The sequence below is a fragment of the Spea bombifrons genome, chromosome 3, assembly GCF_027358695.1.
Source record: "Spea bombifrons isolate aSpeBom1 chromosome 3, aSpeBom1.2.pri, whole genome shotgun sequence".
Taxonomy (NCBI): Eukaryota; Metazoa; Chordata; class Amphibia; order Anura; family Pelobatidae; genus Spea; species Spea bombifrons.
In genome coordinates, this window is record NC_071089.1 from 36,634,246 (window position 1) to 36,648,187 (window position 13,942).

A 13,942-nucleotide genomic window follows, 5' to 3' on the forward strand; every position below is an offset into this window, starting at 1 on the left:
TACTGATTATACGTTAAAAAAAAAAAACCAAGAAATATGAAAAATCAGACATACTTTTGACATTTGTAGAGCACAGCAATGACGCATGTTTTGTAGTCCAATCGAAGATGCTGATCAATCAATGGCTTGTACATCATACACTTAAGTATGAATAATGTGTTCCTTGTTTCCGAAACTGCAGTCTATCCTACGTATTTATCAGAGAACCTACCTCACATAGAGCAAGAGAGCATAACTGGACAGCCTTTTTGCGTTCATCATGTGCCTTATGTTTCTTGATGTCTGGAACTGTAGAAAATATTTGCTGTTGATTTATTTCTGGCTTTGCACCCATCTCTACACGTGTACGTGGCAAAGTTCTCTTGGACTGAACATTCTGTGGTCTTTTTCAAGGAATGTAGATGATTGGTTTCAATAGCTGAACTTGGTTTGTGAGCCCAATATTTGTTCTTTCCTATTATGTTAAATGATTAGAAACGTGCACAATGTCCTCTTTTGAAAGTTGAAAGCCTCTGGAAAAGTTGGGCTACAAAGAAATATATTCTAGTTCCCTCTGCTGTAAATCAGGTATTGCACATCTTGGCCATAAGCAGCTAACACTTTTTTAAATATTATTAAAATATTTCAGGCATCCCCTGTAATGTTTATCAAATAGATTTATACATGAAATTGTGTAAACAATAAAAATGGGATAAAAGCATAACGCAATCTCAATTCTACCTACGCTAAAGAATATCTATATCTGTGGTGAGAATCCCTAGACGATCAATAGAAAAGGCAAGTCAGAACTTAAAGTGCCTTTGGTGCACTAGTGGCCAGAATGTTCCAATGAGCTTACAAATCTCCAAGTTTGGATGATTTTGAAGACATTCTTTGTTATAATAAAGCATCATCAGCATAGCTAAGTGTGGTTGTCTTCATTAAAGAAACACTTGTATAGCGACTTCATTTCAACATCTTAAAAGACTTGGCATAGAATTTTTCCAGTCATATAAATGTGTTCACTATCATAGTTATGCCCTGGATGGAATTTTCTGTACCATTCAATTCTAGAATCAATATAATATCACTTGCACGGCCTACAAAGCTGGATGTCTAGTTAGTTCTTGGCTTGTTTTTATAGTTACCCCAGCTGGGAGAGCTGCACTGATCTATCTTTGGAATCTCATTTACTTTTCATTTCATAATAATTTATGTTGGCAAAGCCATTGTATGGTAGGAGAACTCAAGAGAAAGTGACAGGTTGAGCAAGTTCTCTTAACCCTGTGACTACCCTCTCAATTGGGGGTAAACAGTTGTTTTTGCCTTTTAAAATCTGTTTTTCATTTAATAGTATGGAAGTTTGTATTTTCCCTTCCTCATATGCTGTTGCTGATTCAACTGTTTTATTTGGTCCAATTCTAGCAGAAGGTACCTCCAGTGTGCTTAGACTTTAATAGGTGAAGTCAACCAGTGAATCAACTGCTGGAATTGTGTCATCCACCTCCTCCATTAACTGTGCTTTTGCATGTTGCAACAAAAATATGTTTTATGCAATACATACTGTATATATACATATATGTAAATGTATACTTGCTGCTCCTGGAGAAAGAAAAATAGTATTTTTTTAAAAAATAATGAACAAATTAAAAAAACAGAAATAGAACAGGATTCTCCAAGAATCCCCAATAACCAAAGGTGGGGTGACGGCTGCTCCCTTCTTCTCCTACCCATCATACTGTGGGAGAGTAATAAACTCTAAAAGCTGTAGTTACGGCTACTGTGGGAGATAATTCCATCCTACGTAGACAATGGCCAAAGATCCGTAGGTCACACACCAATTGTGCTACTCTCCACAAAGAAAATAGTTTACTCCCGCAAAATTCTAATGACTCATTCTTCCCTTTGCTATATGTGTTTGTACATGTGTGTGTATGAATATATAAGTGACCTAATCGTAGGACACGTTTATTAAATAAGACTAAAAAATTGAGATTATTGAATTATTAATAATGCTTATTATTATTGTTTTATAAAGCACAATCATGTTCCACAGCAGTGTACAATTATATGATCAAGAAGACTTAACATTTTTAACAAAAGGTTTATATTAGTAAAGAGCAATGGATTTTTGGAGTTTGGTATTTGATTTTATAGCTAGCGTTGACTGTGTATCTATCAAGGGACTTCAAGTGAAGTCATATTACTCGAAGAAAGGAATACTTTAGTTTCAGGAATCTACAGGTTATGCTTAGGTTCAACGTGAATAAATTACTGTAAGCTTGAGAAAATCATTACAAACACTTTTGTTCTAATCCTGTTTTCTGTAGGTCTTTTCTGCTAAATGCTCAGAGGGGAATATTTTACTTGTATTACTATAAAATACAGAACATTTGGAGTAACAGTATTCTGCTACTGATTGTAGAAGATCATTAATATGGATCTCTGTTCACAGTGGCGCAAATATTTAATTAAAATTATATGTAAGCTGAAGGGGAAACCAGAAATCATTGTAACATGGCCTGACATTTCATGGATTTGGAGACACACTCACTAGTTAACCACTTAAGGCCCAGGGCTTGTTTATGTTCTAAACCGCCATTTTCTTCTTTCTTGTTTAGCAAACCTACACAAATTATATATATATATATATATATATATATATATATATATATATTAGTGGCAGTAGCACTCCATTAGTTCTAGGGTTCTCTTGTCTCAACGGGAGTCTGGAAGGCAACATTGGAAGCCAACTCAAGGCAGCTAGCACAAGTGAGCATCAAGTGCAGCATATACCAAGGTGGTCCACTGTCCCCACTACTGTTCTGCATAGGCTTGAACCCCCTTAGTCAGCTAATCACAAGGACTGGTTCAAGTCCTGGTTTAAGAGTGGTACTACCATCAGCCACCTCTTCTACATGCATGAAATCAAGCTGTATGCCAAGAGCGAACGAGACGTCTCACTGATCCACCTGACATGGATTTATAGACATTGGGATTTCATTCGGACTTTCATGCTGCCGGATTGTAGTACAGAGAGGGAAGGTACATTAGACCAATATGGTGGAACTACCAATAGGCCACATAGCAGACCAGCTACAAGTACCTTGATATCCAACAGTCACATGGGAACCATGATGAGAAGGCAAGGAAGAACAAGATCTGTGCCATCAACATATTCGCACTGCCAGTCATCAGATACCTCGTGAGCTGGCCAATGGAGGGCACCGAGGCTGCCGATGTGAAGACCCGGAATCTACTTACAATGTATGGAGGTTTCCACCTCAAATCCAATGCACAGAGACTGTACACCAGCCGTAAAGAAGGCTGAATGGGTCTGTAAGTGTCAAAGCCACTGTCCTGAATGAAACCAAGAGCATATGGGAGTATATCAGTAAAGTGGCACTCAACGTTGAGCTGCTGAGAAAATGCCAGTACCAGACATGCAAGTAAGATCAAGTGGAGGAAGTACCATGGCAAGCCAAGACCCTGCATGGGATGTGCCATTGGCAAGTATCAGAGGTGGCTACAGTATATACTGGGAAAAGTAGGGCTTTTTAAACCATATTCATATATATATATATATATATATATATATAAAATCAGACAATATTTTTATGACTTTTTTAAGGAATAAAAAAAACACCTTTATTCACACTTTACAGGTATATAAATTATCCACAACTACTATAAATGAGAAAAAATATATTCTTTAACTTGCTCGGGTTTGAAAAACATGCTATATTCTAAGTCCCACCACACTTACTGCCCAATATAATATCTAAGGAAAAATGTATTTCATCTAAGTAAGGATAGCTAAATTGTTTTCTTAAGGGTTGAAAAATAAAATGTCACATTAAATATATGTTTGGCTTTCATAGTCTTTTGCATTGTCCTCCAATGCTTCATACTTGGAACCAAAAAAAAAGACAACTATTTCCTCCTATAGTATAGGTGAATTGGTAGTTTAGTATTCTTTACATAGTGGGCAACCCTTTTGATAAGAGTTTTTACTGGATTAAAACTTTCTAATTCCACTGATGATTCTCGGCAGTTTTAATGTTCATATTGCATACCCAGCTGATTTTGCAGCGATATGAAAAGTTGCTTGAGAACTTGGACCATCTGAATGCAAGTGGTAGAATTCAAAAGAATGAGTAATACTATTATATTTCCTGATCATGTGGTTAAATGGTTTTAGTTATAGAACATGGTTGTGTATAAACTGGCTCTATTCACATGTGTCTTGGGGGTTTCAAATGACGTTTTTCAAGGACAGTATTCACCATTTTCAGGCAATACGATAACAACCATGTGATGCAACATGGGTGGCTTGGTTTCTCTATCCCCGGCAAAACTGGTACATTTTTACATAAATACAGACAAATTTGTTCAATTTCGTTTTAAAATCATTGCACAGCTATAATATCTATGGCCACATGAGAAGAAAATGTGTCTATATATCCTAGGATCCTAGGATCCTAGGAACCTCAGACAAGACCTGGTTTGGGAAAATGTGCCAGGAATAAGCATGAAACACATACGTGCCATTCCTGCAGCTCGCTTGTCAACCAATGATTTGCCGTTTACCTAGATGTGGCATTTTTGAGTGGAAAGACTGATTAGTTGGTATGATGTATTTTTTTTGTTCTTTTTTGGTTTTGTAAAATATATTCTCATAACTTTGGATGGAGGCTCAGAATATGAAGTAGTTTGAAAACTTGTGCATTGGACATAGAGAAATATAGAATGTATTTCATTTACATTGTAACACAGAATTTCTTACAACATAGAATTTGTTTTTACCTTTTGTGAGCCATATCTCTGTGCAGCTGTCTTGCACGAAATAGAAAGCGAAGTTAACTTTTTGGGAGACTTTTTACTTATTGTGTATGTGTTGAAGCAATATCAGCAGTTTTTGGTTCTAAACATATGAAATCTTCTCCCCGGTGCAAAATGCTATGTACGAGTTCTCGGGGTCCCTGTTTTACATACAAGTTCAGTTTGTAAACCCAGTCAATGAATGAATGAGTAAGTAAGTGAACGTATAAGTGTTTAGGGGCAGAAATGAGACAGACAGCCTATTAAGGGTGCATAGGTGGCACAGAAAGGCTGTTAAGGGGGCATAGGTGGCACAGACAGGCTGTTTTAGGGACAGAAGTGGCACAGGCAGGCTGCTTAAAGGTCAGAGGTGGCACAGGCAGGCTGCCTAAGGGGCAGAGGTGGCACAGGCAGGCAGCTTCAGGGGCAGAAATGGCACAGGCAGGCAGCTTCAGGGACAGAGATGGCACAGGCAGGCTCTTTCAGGGGCAGTGGTGGCACAGACAGGCTGCCTCAGGGGCAGAGGCCTATCACATCAGTGTCTGCATTAGAATATAGTGATGGGGGTTATGCTGCACTACTGTCAATGTCTGGCTTAATGTATAGTGATAGGTATTATTTTTTTTTTCTTCAGATTTCTAGTTTTTTTTTCAGTTGGCATAGAGTTTGTGAAATAAATATTCTTGCCAACATTAATTTTTTTTATGGATGTCTTTATATTTTAGTGTGTGGGGGTGCCACATACAGCATCCGCCCCGGGTCTCGAATACTTTAGGTATGCCCCTGCAAATAGTGTATAACAATTTGAATTTACAGAAACAAGGTAAAAGAGGGCCCTGCTTAAACAAGCTTACCGTCTGGAAATTATGATAATACTGTATAATATTGCAAAAATATGTAAAATAATACAGCTAATAGAAATTAATTGTATTTGAAAATTTAAACAAAAGAACAATTTCTTACTCTTCAGTTTGTTTTCTTAAATATATTTAACCTTGCGCAAGGGTTAGCAGGCCATCTCTGTTTAGTCTGAACCAATAATAATAAAAAAAAACCTATACATCTTAATACATGATCTTGTTAAAACAGACATATGTATACAAGCTGTTGGATGGTCTGTGAAATATATACTGGCAGTTCTAGGTGACACTAGTGCTTAAGAATAAAGAAACACTGTATTAGTGTGTGGGCACTGGCTCATATGAACAAAGTGATACCTAGAGTTATGTCTCACTGCTACAGAAGAATATTATTCTTAGGTGACCGCATATAACCCACACATTCCTTCACAAGTACCGGACATGATTTCATCACACAGAGATTTTACATATTAAAGCTTGTATCCCATTAGGGTTTTATACATGAATATAGTTTATATATACTGTAGTTCGGGGTAGCCGTATTAGTCCAGTGTATACGAATGCAAAAAACAGAAAGTCTGTTTTTCTGTTTTTTGCATTAGTTTATATATATATATATATATATATATATATATATATATATATATAGACAAAGGCTTTTCTATGGCAAGGAGTTATTTTTCATGTTCCCCAACAGAGAAACATATATCTTGCTAAGAAGTTTTTGTTATGCAAAAATAGTTATCTAACAATGTTAGCTTTTAAGTGTTTAGAGTGCAAGCAAAGTAAGGTAAAACACATAGACGGATGTTACAAATTGGCTAATGTGATAATGTTGCAATTTTGACCATTTGTCCAGGCTTGTAATGTAGGCATCTTCAGGGCCCACAAGGCCTGGCACTAATGATATCTGCTGGTCTGCAAGTGGGTTTTGATGTAAAGGAATAACTTTTATTACTAACACCACATTTTAATCAGAAAAACAATAATATTTTATGAAAAAAGTGAAGGAGATCTAGTCTCAGGAATTTGTCCATGCAAAATGTGCATAATGTTCTGATTACTAAATGATTATCCCTGGGTTATTCCTGGGCTCTCTTGGACAGTAATTGCCCATGGTGTTTTGGTACAAATGCACCAAATGAGTTTATGTGGAGTAAGGTTACCATGCAAGTGCTGGACAGCTATGGACTTAATTAGCCTTATCAGGTCCATATGCTTTACTTAGTCCTACTGTACACATCAGAATTTAGACACGACGTGTTACATATATATATATATATACACATATATAAATATATATATATATATATATATATATATATATATATGTATGTGTATATATATATATATATGTATATATATATATATGTATATATGTATATATATGTATATATGTATATATATATATATATATATATATATATATATATATATGTGTATATATATATATATATATATATATATACTGTCTGGGCCATGTCCCCAAATACACAAAATGTAGACTTTTATTATGTTTAATAAACATACCAGAAAGAAATAAACTATTGATGTGCAGCTATGCATTAGTAGGTAGTAATATAACTACATAGAGATAAAATCATTAAATAATTAGAATAACTAGAAGAATTGATGCTGTTTTGAAGGCAAAGGGTAATCACACCAAATATTGATTTGATTCAGATTTTTCTTCTGTTCTGTCACTTTTGGGTTTTGTTAAGTGATAAAAATAAGCTACGGTATTAACATGTCTATTTTTTAAAGCATTCTTACTTTACAGCATTTTTTTTCACACTTGCGTAAAATGTTCGCACATTACTATTTATATATAGGTTAAATCAGATGGAGAGTTAATTTTGAGATTTAGAAGACCGAGAAAATAGGTCACATGATATCCAAACTCTTTTGCCAGATGTTAGATTTTTCGAATTTGGATATAGAGTTAATAAACCCCAAGTGTCAGTTTATCAGACATGATTCCAAATTCATTAGCAGCAGATGTCATTATTGCCATAATGAAAGTATCCTTGTGTGCACCAAGAAGCCTTTGGGATCCCCGTAGGACCTGGGGGTTACATTTTACCCCTGGATAAGAGACAAGAGCTAGTGGTATATACAGGCTTCCTGACTTAGGCCAATATGCTATTGCTGGGTCTGTCAAGGAAGGTAGTTATTTAGTGGCTATAGTTCAGTGCATGGGGTTCCAAATAAATGGGATGACAGATGAAGAAGAGTTTTCAAGTGGGAAGGCAGAAATGTCAGAGCAATACCCATTAGTTTAATGCGAAGAATATATTTCTGGGAGAAAAACAAAATATAAATGTCAATGTGGAAGATCCATTCAATAGCATTTCAGGGTAGCACTACTGAAGATGCTTTTATTGCTACAGTTTGGTGAAGTTGAATCTCAGAAATGTGTTATTCCATCAGAAAGTTCCAAATCAGAGTTAATCAGGATCTTTAAAAATATACATTATTAAAGCATTTTACAATGAACTTAAAGATAAATACAACTGATCTTTATAACACAAATGACGCACCATACCTTTTGTATATTATTTTAACACTACAATAAGTATGAAATTGATAGTTTTACAGTTGTATATATTTTAGCAGTCACAGCTCTTGTATAACTCAGTAATCCAATTCATGTATGTTTTTTTCTGGAGTTACATTAAACATGAACTATTTCAACACATAGTCATTTGATAACTTCAGATTAAACCTAAACAAGATGTTGCATGTATAGAAATCTCATACTTTACTTCTGTCTCAAGAGGAAGGGTGCCTATCTTTACGTATCTTTTTCAGTAGCAAAATGAACATATCGGGAACATATGGCTTTGATAACACATTCCATGGATGGAAACTGACAGATTAAGCAACACAGCATAACATTTGACCCCTAAAAATTGTACAGGCAACTTATTGCAGATTCCTCTGATATTTGTCAGTTCCTATTATATCGCTTAATGGTGGTATTTAAATCTAATGATTTACTGTGCAAACAGAAAGAATCTGTTTCTTTATTACATTTAATAAATATTTAATTACCAAAATGCCAAAGGGGAGTCTATTTTTATTCCAATATGTGAAATATTAAATATACCTATGATTGTAGTTCACCATCATAACTGGACATTGCTTTCTTTGCTTTTGAGTTATTTTTAAATGTTTGTATGCATTCTCTATTTTAACTATACCATTCACCTCTCATCCTCTCCTTGCCCCACCATGTCCAAATTAATTTATGGTCATGTTAGGCTTTCCTGACAATGGTATACAGACCCTTACCTTTGCTGTTCAAAGGTGGGGAAGTAGGCCTAATGAAACATTTTGATGTAGAGATTGAAACATCAGTTAAGTCTCATAGGTGTTCCCAAAACTTATAAAACATGATGCAATCGCCTCCAGTTAGCTCCAACTCTAACTCTGCTGGACACTGCATGCAGGGATCTTCCTACTGATTTCAATGAGAATACTTTCCTGCCACTGATTGGCTGTTTAAGCTGCCAATTAGTGACAGGAACATACTCCCATTAACTTCATTGGAAGTAATTTACTGCCAGTGATTGACAACTTCTGTGTCAGGTAAATGTTTGTTTGTTTGCTTGTTTTTTTCATTGTGGAAGAATGAACCTCTTCAGTGCCAGAAAGAGGATGCTGTGTGATGCATTTAACCTTCTCCCATAAAATACAACATACATTATTTACATTATTTTATTATATTATGATTTTGAACATGAAACCTCTATCCTAACCAAAAATAAAATGTTTCCCGGTTACTAGTGGTAAAAGGAGGAAGTGTCTGCTTACGGTTGATAAATGTAAAATTGGTTGCTTCCAAAATAAATGATATGTTTATTTTTTCTACTTTGAAGTACAAATAGATATGGTGATAATGCCATGTCATGTCCCCTAATTTCTTTGTTGTGCGTGCAATTAAAAAAAATTATTAATTAAGTGAACCTTCCGCTCATATGTTATAACTGCTATCACATTGAAAGATTGTGGTGTTATTTTCTTTTTTAAAATAATACTCCACCTAACATAATGGTTGTAGACAGTTGCATATCATTTGTGTATGTTCAAACTGTCTTCATTCTAAGCCAATTTTACTAGAGAAAGACAGTGCATCCTTATCATACTACCTCACACTTGTAAAATAAGAGAAATAATTGTCTTAAGTCAAAAACAAACAATGCCTTTAAAGCTCACTTAACGTAATATTAGTAATGAACAAAATTGATGAGCAATTATTTTGCTAATATGTTTTGAAAAAAGGTACATTTGATTTATGTTTTCTTATAACAAATATATGTCATTTGCTGTCTGTGTTTTCCTGGTTTCACAGAGGATCATTTTAGTTTTCATATGAATCATTTAAGTGGTATATAGGAAACAGGTAAACCACCTGACCACACACACAACTAACTCAACTCAAGAGCAAATTATTTACTCACAAAAAAGCTCAGGTGCCGACTTGTTCAGTTAAGTCCCGATCAAGTTGCTGTGGGGGTTTATTGTGGTGAATGTTACTATTATTTTTATTATTGTTATTATTATTAATAACAATATTTATTATTATATTAATTACAATTATTATCATGTGAATCTTTCCGCCAATCAAGTCACAGGCTGAGTCAGTGACAGAGATAAACAATGGGAATTTAATAAAGGTATGTCCGAGATATAATTCCTATAGGACAGTAGATCTGGAGGTTTAGTGGTCAGATATTGGCATTAACAGTTCAGTTTATTCACTTGAACTGACTGTAAATTGTTGATTTAGTATTGTCCAAGCATATTCTTCTCACAGAAATAAAAAGATGTACTGTCCTCTGAATAGAACAAATGGGAAACACTACATCAGAGTATTATAGCTAGGAATGGTAATAATGCACAAATAATGGTGCAATGTTTCAGAAACTTATAACAGAAACCAACAAATAAAACTTACATTCAATCAGAGGAAAATACCGTATTACACGGTTATTATGGAATGTCGTATTTCATGCATTAAGATGCATTCATTTTCGTAAACTGGTTTCTGGAAGCTACCGACAGTTTTTATGTTTCATAATATTTTATATTTCATAATAAAGTCAAAGCTGTTGTCTGTTTACATTTAAATGTTATAATCCCCCTCCATATATTATAGATATTAGGAATAGTATATTTAAGTTCCAATTTGAACATGGTATGCACTATGCAACTTTCAGCCACAAGGGGGCAACCAGTGTAAAACCCATCAGTAAAAGCTGAAGAGACTCCATTTATCAACATTATGATAAGTATTTCATTGTTTTATATATATTAGCACTTTGCATTGGAAATAATATCTGAATTTCAAACCAACTTGGATATAATTATCAACAAATCAGTAGGAAAACAATGCTTTTACCCAATGGATTTAATGTCTGCCTTCAGTCAGAGACTGAGTGTGATATAATCTGATGTGTTAGAAGACTGAGTAATTTCATTGATTTAATCATACATGATACAGGGCCAACTGAGCTCTTCCTGCAGCGGAAGCTCACTGGGGTTGTGCATTCATATTGTATTGTGAAGTCAAGGAGTTGAAATCACAACTCAAAAAAGAAAGCCCGAATATAAGACAACCTTTAGGAAAAAGGTTTTACTAGTAAATATTAATTCAGATGTAAACTATTTTTTTTGATATTTAATAAAAACTATGATTGGGAAAAATGCATTTTTTGGTTTTATTTCCTTTTATTTGCCAACCTGCCCCCCAGTTATGCACATCTTCCCCACGGCTTGCTACTCTGCCCACAGATATGCCTTATACCCCCTATATGCCACTCTGCCCATATGCCTTATACCCCCTATATGCCACTCTGCCTCCCTGAAATGCCACCTTGCCCCCCAAATATTCCTTATACTCCCCTATATACCACTCTGCCCCCGGATATGCCTTATACCCCTATATACTATTCTGCCCCCTTTATATGCCTTATACCCCTATATGCCACTCTGCCCCAGATTTGCCTTATACCCCCATTTGCCAATCTGCCCCCTTGATATGCTTCATACCCCCCTATATGCCCCCCGACTTACTGATGCATCTGTGCTCAAGACTCCCTGCTGTCACGTGGGGGCAGCCAGTTATTGAAACCAACATCTTGTCTACATTTCAGTGCAGTGTAATTATCTGTGAAGCATAAGGTCTCTTGAGCACAGACATATTTAATAGCCACCTGTGGTTCATTTGTGGGCTATATGGCACAGTGTCATATCCTAGTACTTACTGTTACTTGCATGCATAAATATGAGGGAGTAGTGAGAACCGTCTTTATCAGAGGAGGCACAGACACAGTCTCGATCATGCAAGATGGGACTGTTTGGAGGAATGTCTATAGCTGGCCCTCAGTTGCGTCCAGACAGGCCAGTGGCCAGTACAGTGCATTGCCCCCCCTGGTTACAGACTAAGGACAGAATTTAGGAGCTCCTGTCACATTGGTTATAGCACTGATCTCACCAATGAAGAGATGTTTCTTGCTGAAGCACTTTACAGAGACATAGGGCACCTTTTGCTAGGACTAATAATTTAGTTAAAAAAGTTAGAATGATACTGACGAGATCATGTCCCCTTCTGTATGCCAAGGAATTTGGGACAATACTATGCTTCCAACTTTGTGCGAACAGTTTGGGGAAGGCCCTTTTCCTTTTCAGCATGACTATGCCCCAGTGCACAAAGCAAGGTCCAAAAAGACATGGTTGGAATTAGTTTGGGCTTAGACTGGCCTCAACCCAATCAAACACCTTTTGCGTGAACTGGAACAAAGATTGAGAGCCAGGCCTTCTCGTCCAACATCACTGCCTGAGCTCACAAATACTCTACTGGGTGAATGAAGAAACACTTCAAAATCTTGTGGAAAGCCCTCTCAGAGAAGTGGAAGCTGTTATAGCTGCAAAGGGGGGGCAACTACATATTAATGTCTATGTATTTGGAATGAAATGTTGCTTCTGCCTAATTATTATTTAAGTGTCCTTATATTTATTATGTAATTATATTATCCTGACATTCCTTCTCCCACATGGTTAGCATATGTTTTATTGCTGTCTCCAGATTTAATGGAAAACAATTAAAGTAGTTCCCATTAACATAACTTTTATCTCACAATAAAAGCATGAAAGAAATACCATTGTTTTCAAATAAAAATAACCATTCTATTCTTTAATTTTTTTTCTTTCCCTTTAGTTAACCACAGCTACGTTGGATGGAAAACTACAGATATTTGCGTGTTGACTACTTTCTTCAGCACTGCCACTTTTCCAGCTATGAATGTTACAGAATCAGAAGACGCATTTTAGAAAGTTTTTGTAACGGATATCCTTAAAAACTTTTTAGACTGCATGTGAAATGCCTGTCCTGGTGAGCTTTTAGGACATCGCTTAGTATATTTCTATGTGATACATGTAATATTTAATAAGATGTTACTAAACCTGAGTGACTGTGTTTTGGAATGAGCTAGGCCAAAGCCTCATGCCTGACTAAACTTGGTTTGTTAGGAGTGCAAACGGGCTGAAACTCCCCACATCCAGATGATCCTGTACTATGGTCTTTGTTTCTGGAGGCCGACGGTGTCTGAGGTTGATGTTTGGCTTGCCATTGGCCTACTCATCTCTAATTCAAATTCAAATTTAAGATTTTGATCCACCAGGGCCGAGTTTGATATTCCTATAATGTTTGATATTATAGTTTTAAGTAACTATTTATAAACTAGCTTTGTTTGTAAGTTTGCATGTTTATAACACCAGTAGGATGTTACAATTTACCATATTATGTATGTGAATTACAAAAGTGTACTCAACAAATTTCTGTAAATACAGATCTGTATGTACATAATGTGCTTTGCTGTTTAAAACTATTTTGAATTAAGTAATTATAAAATTAGCTCTTTAGTTACACTTAAGTTTGTTAATACAGCATTACATATATTTAATATCTATGACAGCAGTATACATTTTTGTGTTTTTTTTTTCATAAAAGTTCAAAGCATTAAACAATAAAGACAGATTTTCACAGCAGTCTTTGCTCATATTTACCATGGGTGCCAATATTAGTGGTAAGCCCTGTATATATATATATATATATATATATATATATATATATATATATTTGTTAAAAATAATGTCATGTAAAATATGATGTGCAAATATGTTAGCCATAAAGTACCGATAACTTATTATCCACATTAACAGAGGGCATCCACAAATTGTTTTAGAAAGTGTTAAAAAAGATAACATATGCTACTGCT

At 35.4% G+C, this 13,942-nt stretch overlaps 1 protein-coding gene across 1 annotated transcript in view; it reads left to right on the forward strand.

Moving 5' to 3' along the window:
* The window catches only part of WDR27 (WD repeat domain 27), a 110,675-nt gene extending 97,363 nt beyond the window's left edge, over window positions 1-13,312 (forward strand). Inside the window, exon 24 of the mRNA XM_053460261.1 lies at window positions 12,883-13,312. Within this exon, the coding sequence (XP_053316236.1) occupies window positions 12,883-12,930 (48 nt within the window). The 3' untranslated portion in view covers window positions 12,931-13,312. The remainder of the gene's footprint in view (window positions 1-12,882) is intronic.
* The last annotated feature ends 630 nt before the right edge of the window (window positions 13,313-13,942 follow it).